The 9,283-nt window shown below is 34.4% G+C and overlaps 1 protein-coding gene across 2 annotated transcripts in view; it reads right to left on the bottom strand.

Moving 5' to 3' along the window:
• Positions 1-225: 225 nt before the first annotated feature.
• The window catches only part of ccdc85ca (coiled-coil domain containing 85C, a), a 39,143-nt gene continuing 30,085 nt past the window's right edge, over positions 226-9,283 (bottom strand). Inside the window, exons 4-6 of one of the 2 annotated variants that reach the window (XM_079853056.1) lie at positions 5,016-5,111; positions 2,687-2,785; positions 226-1,420 (exon numbers count right to left, since the gene is read on the bottom strand). In XM_079853056.1, coding sequence (XP_079709182.1) covers positions 1,331-1,420; positions 2,687-2,785; positions 5,016-5,111 — 285 coding nt within the window. In that variant the 3' untranslated portion in view covers positions 226-1,330. The remainder of the gene's footprint in view (positions 1,421-2,686; positions 2,786-5,015; positions 5,112-9,283) is intronic. The other variant, XM_079853057.1, reaches the window with a different exon arrangement.

The following is a 9,283-nucleotide window of genomic DNA, read 5'->3' as shown; positions in this document are numbered from 1 at the left end:
GAGTAAATGAAACTTGTTATTTGTCAGTGGCTGGCAACTTTCTAAGTAACAGTTTATTTGTAATGATAATAGTCTATCACATTCTGATGTGATGTGAGTGGCTTAATACATCCATTCAAAGGTTTGGGCTCAATACAGTCTTAATATATATATATATATATATATATATATATATATATATATATATATATATATATATATATATATATATATATATATCTTTTATTCAGCAAGGATGCATTATATTGATCAAAAATGACAGTAAAGACATTTATAATGTATCAAAAGATACTTCTTCTGAATAAGGTTTCACTACTTTAGTTAACATGAACTAAGGATGAACAATGAATTTCTACAGCATTTATCTTAGTTAATGTTCATTTCGACATTTACTAATACATTATTAAAATCAAAAATTGTATTTCTTAACATTACAAAGTCAACTAACATGAACAAACAATGAACAATTTCATTTTTTTAAACTAACATTAAAGATTAACAAATACTGTAACAAATGTATTGCTCATTGTTAGTTCATGTTAGTTAATACATTAATGTTAACAAATGAGACCTTATTGTAAAGTGTAACCAAGCAATGCTTTTCAACATTGACAATAATAAGAAATGTTTCTCGATCAAATCAGCATATTATTATGATTTCTGAAGGATCATGTGACACTGACACTGGAGTAATGATGCTGACAATTCACTTTGCCATCATAGAAATTAAATTTTAAATAGCAAACAGTTATTTTAAATTGTATTATTATTTTACAATATTACTGTTTTTACTGTATTTTTGATCAAATAAATGCAGCCTTGGTGAGCAGATGAGATAAAAACATTAAAAGATCCCAGCCCCAAACTTTTGAATGGTAGTAGTCTACAAAGAAAAGAAAAAAGAAAAATTCCTTTGGATGACAGAATATTATGAAGTGGTCTTATGCCAAAATCAAAAAAGCTTTTAGGAGTGGAAAGGTTTAATCTTGTATAAGTAACTCCGTGGGGCATTTATCTGTGTGCTTTCATTCCGTATCTGGAATGAGAAATGAATCCATTAAGCTGCCTTGTACGAATACTTGGAAGGTATGCACATAAATAGAGCAGTGATTTAGCTTGTGCTAATTGTGAGTCCATTATATATTAAACTACCACCTGTGTTGTAGGTAATAGGTTTGAAATGTCTCAACTGAATGCCATGAGAGAAGCTGGCAGTAGAAGCCAAGTTCTTTGTGTCGTTTCCCGAAGTTGCCCAGCTCTGTCTGCTCCTCTCGTCATATTCACAGATTTGTTTGTTTGTTCAAGGCCCTGCCGTTCATTGACATGGGAACTACAAAGGGCCTTTGAACTGGTTCCCAGAGAGATGTTGGCGGATGGAGGGTTTGGATCCTGCTGCATCACCGAGCTTTCGCCACACCACCTGAACACACAAAGCAATCACACAGTTGGGTCAAGCTGAAATGAAAAGTGTCTTCAAAATATTTATCCTGTGCTACTGTTCAGTATGTCCTGGAATAGACATCTGGTCATATTATATATTGTGTGTGATGGGAATTATGATGTGATTGTTCGGGTTCTGCAAATAGATCTTCCTAACGGAACACATTAACTAGCAGCCAAATTTATTTATCTATTTTTTTTCTAAGTTAAAAATTCTACTGACCATTTTAGTAATGACACCTAATAAACCAACTCATCAACTTTAAATTAAATTAATATTTAAAATAAATTACTGCAATTTTTGTTATAAAAATGACAGACTATACATTTAAATTACAATATTTTAACTTATTAGGAAAAAGTGCTGAGTATAACTTTCCTGATTTACTTTTTTTTCTGTATTTTTTCAATAAGTTGAAGACAAACCCCAAAAAATAGATTTTTTTTGAGAATTGTACAAACTTAGGAAAAAGTCACATGTGGCACACAAATCATTATTTGTAATTATATATATATATATATATATATATATATATATATATATATGTATATATGTAATAATAATTTACATGTAACAATATTTTTTTGAATATATATATATATATATATATATATATATATATATATATATATATATATATATATATATATATATATATATAAAGACCCTTAAATATACATTATATTATGTTATATTTTTCGAACCAGGAACCTGAAAAGTAAAAAAATAAATAAAAAAAACTATAGTTATGCAATGACTCAACATACAGAGAGATCTTCTAAAAGGGGGTTGAGTGGGACTGGGGACTAATTATAATCAGAAAAGAAAGCAGCCCTTGTGCTATCTGAGATTTTGCTTTTGACAGGCTGCGGTTCTCGGGGCAGAAACAAATCACAGGTCCCAGATTCCAGGGGCCCTTCAGGGAGCTGATAAACCTGCATTGTTTCAGCGATCAAGTTATTTTAATTGCACGGACAACTGTGCAATAAACACTCCGAGGACTTTTGCCAAGGCCTCTTATTAAAGTGGTCTGAAAGTAGGTCTCTGTTGTGAAACATTCAAACAGTGTCCTCAATCAAAGCCAGAGTGATTACACAAAGTGACAGGAAAACAAACACATGGGAGAGGGAGCACACACTTACAGCCTCTTTCTGTTGAATAGGGATTTATCAATGCACTAGAGGAATCTAAGCTGAGGTTCAGGGTAGGGGGAGGCAGATGGGAGATGCTACTAGGTAGACTCACATTACACATTTCTCTGACAATGGCTTTCTCTTTCTCACTGAGATCCTCCTCATAGTCCTCTGGGATCTTCCTGTCTAGGTTCTCATGGACTTCTAATACCTACAAAGCAAATCAACAGAGGGTTAAATGATTAGTGGTGTTCACTAAAGCAAGCTTCACTATTACTATACTTCACTGACTTGAATGAACCCTAACCCAAAGTATTTAGGATTCCGGTACCATTTATGCTACAAAATACCTCAGATCAAAAGTGAAAACTTTTTTTGTTGCCATAAAACGAATGAAAGGGGAACCTGAGTCAGAATTTTAAAGAGACTAGAGGCTGGGCTATTTTCACTTGCAGCAGTCTAACTCCCCAGCACACCTTAGCAACCACCTAGCAACGACCTAGAACGGCTTAGCCTAGTCAGTGTTTTTATTGTTAAGTAAAACTATTAAATTTTTTGTTAATTTAAATAAAACTGAATTAAATTAAAATATAAATATTAGATGAAAAAAATTAAAGTATTAAAATTACTAAAACTTAAAATGAAATAAATATAAATTAAAGCTAAATAGGAATAGAAACAAACAAAATCTAATACAAAAGCACATGTGTATGCTATGTTTCGTAGACTTCAGGGGGCCCTAAGCAAAACTTTGTAAGGGGGTAAATGCGCTCATAAAACCCCAAAATGACCCCCAACCCCTTCATCTGTTCTTTCAGAGCTAAAACTCTGTATAGTCTTCACCATATTGAATTAAATATAGGCCTACATTGATTCATATTAAAGTTACTAAAGTTATTCAGTGAAGAGAAGTGAATGATTCTCTCGTTTTCTTTTGTTGTTTGATTAACATGAAATGACACAGACAGCAGCAGGTTTATTAGGCTGATGTCACTTTAAGACCAAATGCACATATCCAATATACTGACAAGCATGCAATTACTTTCCCAACTGTTTGTTTACTTAAGACATAACCGACTGCGTTTAAGTAAAACTAGCCAAGACGGGAATTTTGACATAACTTTGTGTATTTGTGCGTTTAAGCACACGCCCGAAGCCCAAAGTAGCCTTGTCCATGTTTCGCTCCGTCTCGGATCGAGTGCACAGAAAGCCCCCTGGGGAACAGCATCTCTTTCGCAACTCAATACACTTTTAACTCTTGTTTTTTTAGTATCGAGCACGTCCGGCCGAAGACTGTATATTGCGACAGCTGCTTTAAAGGAAAGGAACGGAATGTGGCATCATGTTTTCATAATCGTTGGAAGCCAAAATCAAAACGAAACTAAAACGCTAGTCATTAAATCATCTTTGAGAGCAAGGGGGCCCCCTGGTGGTTCGGGAGCCCAATACGCAACTTGCATACTTCGCATATAGGGAGGACTAGCACTGGGCTTATTTTCATTGTGTTTTGGTTTAGTTTTCACTGTTCCAATTTTGCCTGTGTTCCTGATCTTTATTATTCTCTTTGGTAGTTAATTAGTTCATGCAACTACAGTATTTAAGCACTCCGTTTTTTAAGTTCCCTTGTCCAGTATTGTCTTTATTTAACGTGGTGGTATTAATGTTTCCTTTTAACGATTTTTTCGTGTGGATTTAATAAAGACTTGTTATCTACTCCTTTCGTTGTGCACTCTCTGCAATCAAACGTGACAATAACAAAATTACTAAAATGAAAACTGAAAATCTAAAAATAAAAGCTAATTCAGAATATTAATAAATATTATAAGTGTATATAAATAATACTAAAATTACACTGGACCTTGCACTGTGTCAGCAAGTTTTAATCTCAGATAAATAAATTTAAAATAAATGATCATTTTCGTTGTATTTTATTTTTGTTTTATGTGGTATTTATTGTCGTATTTATATTCTGTTTAGCTCTCTCTGCTTCCCTTGGCCAATGTTTTGTTTTCTTTCAAATAACAGAGATCCAACAGTTCACAGAAAATCCTCTAGGTGACAGTATTAGTATAATAATAGGTTCAACTCATAAAATGAATGATGTCCGTCCTAAAACCTATTCAAGGGGAATCAAGCAAGAAACCAATCAAGTGTTTCTTCCATGAAACTCAATCTAATTCCTGTGAAATCAGGCTTGACCTTTAACTTTTACATGATTTATGACACTTTTCATTGGGATGATTAAAAAAATGATGTGGGAATACAACTGGAAAATGATGCAAACCAGCCTTGAACTAAGTAGAATGCATGATCACTGCTAGGCCATGAAATTAACAGTAATATTTAAGATTGATACAATTTAGCATAATATTTTTAGCATATCTAGAATTCAAACACAAGAAGTATGGCTTGATTTTGCAACATCAGCATCATGATCTTACTTTCATGGCATGTACAACAGCCTCTGGTTTCTGTGCTGCCGGCAGGTATCCCGTGACAGGGGGCGGCAGATCACCTCCAGGCATCCGCGTGGACCCCTGTGGACAGATGGACACACATTCGTCACGATCAAAGATGACTCATACTGCTCTCTCAGATTACCAGAAGAGATCCGAGCACTGGAAAAGCCATTAGCTGTTTCTCTGAGTCAACTCAGGCTCGAAATGGGTTAAGCCATCTCATTATAACTCATCTCTGCTTGTACCCCCTTCATGGGTACCCATCAACAAAGAGCTCTTTCAGTGCACAGGGTCTTGTGAGCCCCAGTATAGACACAGCTCTTTGAATCCCGTTCTAGCGTTAAATCCACAACAATCGAGCTGGCATTTCAGCAGTGGGGTCGGGAGAGGACCCCTGGATGGAAACTGCAACTTGCTTTTGGCCTGAGAGAACAGGACTGTGATGTTCACTTGCAGTTGCCAGCAGGTTTATTGAGGGCTGGAGCCGTGGGTACTTTACCCTGAACTGACCCGAGAACATCCCGACCCAATGCTCGCTGTCATGCATCGCCCCGTAGCCTGATTAGAGAAGCCCAGGAGTCCCACAATTCATTCTGCATGGATTCCTTTGCCAGTACAAGCCAAGCAGTGGTCGACGTTATGGAGTTTTTTAATAGCAAAAGCCAATGACTATTCGGGCCCTTAAAATGTTATTATCTCGTATAAGTTGTATACTCTACATCATAATGCAATTGAAATATATGATATTAAATATGACCAATTTAATTTACAATTGATATATATATATATATATATATATATATATATATATATATATATATATATATATATATATATATACAAATCTTATATCTAAATATATCTTCAAACCAAAATAACATACCTTATCAACCTGAATGAGATTTATATATGGTATATCAAGTGTTTACATGTTGTATATGGGTGCAGAATGATTCTAAATAGTCTTCCATGTGTTTATTCTATAGACCAAAAAAGACACAATTTCATCAGATCATCAGATTATAGATTATTAAATAATCTATTAAGTAGTAAGTGGCATCTCAAGGCATTAACAGGAAATGCGTGACCATCCTATTTGTTTTGGAGCCCAGTTTTGAAGCCTTGCCACGAGGAACATCTGTGTGATTGGCTAGCGTGCCAAGTGCTGTCACAAACAGAGTACTGGTGATATATGTAGCCAAATTCAATCATTAAGATATTCCTCTATATCCAGGACCAATTTTATTGGATAGTCTGAAGAGGCTTTCTATAATCCGCAAAACCATGCATTGATCATAAACATCACTTGGAAATCAGAATCACATAACAGGCCATAGCTGGATTAAACCAATCCAAAACTAGACTATATGGACTGGTCAGCAGCACAAACAACCTTACTCTGATGTGCGTGTGGCGCTTCTCATTAAAAAAGACAGGAAAATGTGGATGATGTATGTATAAAGTTATAGGTCCATCAGCCATTACATTTTTTTTAATTAATTAAGCCTGTTTTTTGTTTTGTTTTTCAGTCTGTCTGGAAAAAAAGACATTTATAAGATCCTAGGCAGCTTAAACGAGCACTTAAGAAGAACAAATAGCTTTATTTCCAAAAGTTTGAAAAGATATTCAAAGGTTTGGCATCTGTAAGATTTCTAAAAGAATAAAAATAAAAACGTATTCAGCAATGACTCATTAAATAGCTCAAAAGTGACAGTAAAGACTATTATATTGTTATAAAAGATTATTTCAAATAAATGTGCTTCTTTTTGAACTTATATTCATCAAAGAGTCCTGAATGTGTTTTTTTATCACAGTTTCCACAACTATATTGTATCAAGCAGCACAACTGCTTTCAGTATTGATAATAATAAGAAATGTTTCTTGAGCAGCAAATCATCATATTAGAATGATTTCTGAAGGATCATGTGACACTGAAGACTGGAGTAATGATGCTGAAAATTCAGCTTTGATCACAGGAATAAATTATATTTTAAAATATATTAAAATAGAAAACTTCTTTTAAAATGTAGTAATATTTTATATTATTACTGGTTTTACTGTATTTGTGGTGAAATACTGACCCCAAACATTTAAATAGCATTGTCTACATATACATTCCTGTCAAAAAAAAATTTTTGCTAGGGTTAAGCAACTCTAAAACAGCTAAAGCACCAAACTTCTCTGATTACCTCTCCTCAACTACATCCTCAGGTAACCCCTAACAACAGCAACCGATCTGTTGTGTCACTTGTACGAACCTGATTATTGTTTCAGCAGTTCGCTACTGCATTATTTAGTGCCATCTCCCCCCGTGATTAAAGCGAAAGTTCAAAGCCATGCTAATGAAGCGATGAGCTCGTAGACAGAGCTGAGACGAGCTGGGATAAAATAAGTGCAGAATCCTCTGAGGACGAGACCCACGCCACTCTCTAATTGATTTCTCTTTCCTGTGGAAGCTGTCTCTCATATTAAAGTGGAGCAGCTGCGCTGTCATAGCTGATGAGTGCACTTATTAGGTAAAGCACCAGGTTCGCAGATGACCTTTTCTGAGGATACGGGTGTAGGGGAATGATGATGATGATGATGATATCTCAGGAGAAGAGAGAGAGAGAGGGAGCGACAGAGGAGGAAAGAAAGAAGGGAGATCTGTTTAAACAGATTTCTTGATTTAATTGAGATATTACGTGAGATATTCTCTAATATTTGAGGGAAATTGTTCGTAAAAGACATGATGAAAACAATGAATGAAAACAAGCCTGTGAGGTACAGAAAAACAGTTCAGTATATTGAAGGGAATCTTTTCAGGACTGCATTTTTCGCAAATTTCCAGTGGACAAAATTACATGAAACATTAGAGATGAGTTTGGAGCAAATGTTCAGTACAAAACATATTTAACAGCATTCTGTTCCACCCCTTATAGCATTGTGGGTTTTGTCTCTGATGTTTCTCCTAAAATTACTTGTATATATTTTTATATATAAATATATTAGTGCTGTCAAATCGATTTATCACGATTAATCACATCTAACATAAAAGTTTATACTGTATAATAAAGTATGTATGTACTGTATGTATATACTATATATATATATATATATATATATATATATATACTGCATGTACTGTATGTATGTACGTACGTCCGTATATATATATAATGTATACACATATATTTTACACATACATATTATACAAATTTACTTTTTAATCGTGATTAATCGATTTGACAACACTGATATATATTAAATTGTCCCTCTAAGGTCATTTTTAGGTTAGAAAGGATCTCTAAAACAAAGAACGGATCAGCACTGAGACTCCAGCAGAGATCAGAGCACAACAAACCCCTGCAAGGCCACAGGAAATGACCTATGAGCAAAGCATCTTTCACTCATTTTTTTTTTTATCTATATTTAAAAAAAACAAAACGATTATAATTCTAACTTCAAAAAGTTATTGTCCTCAGGACAACAATGACTACAGGCCAGTGGTTTTAACATCCAATGTCATGAAATCTTTGGAGACGATTATATAGAAGAGCTGTGTAGGGAAGTGGAGCCATCCTTAGATGATCAATACCATTTTTTATAGAAGAGTAACCGTGGTACTAATGATGCTATTTGTACACTAATGCACCTTGTTCTGAAGCATCTGGAAAGTCCAGTTGCATATGCTAGACTGCTTATATATATATATATATATATATATATATATATATATATATATATATATATATATATATATCCACATATCCTGCTGGAGAAATTAGTTAATTTAAAAGTCAAGCCTTTCTTGATTCATTGGTATCATTTGTTTTTAACAAACAGGACACAATAAGTGAAATTGAATTCTGTGTTGTCTGATGTCGAAGTAAGTAGTACAGAGGCCCGCAAGGTTGTGTGAAGCCCACCATTTTTTGTTCACTCTTTACACAAATGATTGTGTTATTCATCAATCAAATCAGTTTGTAATGACATTTTTCGGACGATACTGTAAATGTGAGTCTATTAACAAGAGATTCTATCATTGTTGACTATAAAGCTGCCATGGAAGTGTGATGATCTAGCCTGGCTAACGTCAGACCTCGTCTCATTGAGACGTGGTCTGGGAACCACATGTTCATTTTCTCGTATTTGAGCCGTTTATTGGGCGCTACGAATGTCTATCAAATGCGCCTATACATAGCTCATAGCCAATCGTTTCAATTATACCAGATGACGTATGTAGAGTGACAGAAATTCGACAAGGAAGA

This window comes from Squalius cephalus (genome assembly GCF_949319135.1).
Source record: "Squalius cephalus genome assembly, chromosome: 20".
NCBI classification, from domain to species: domain Eukaryota; kingdom Metazoa; phylum Chordata; class Actinopteri; order Cypriniformes; family Leuciscidae; genus Squalius; species Squalius cephalus.
The sequence above is the reverse complement of the archived record's forward strand: the minus strand, read 5'-3'. Positions and strand labels throughout refer to the sequence as shown.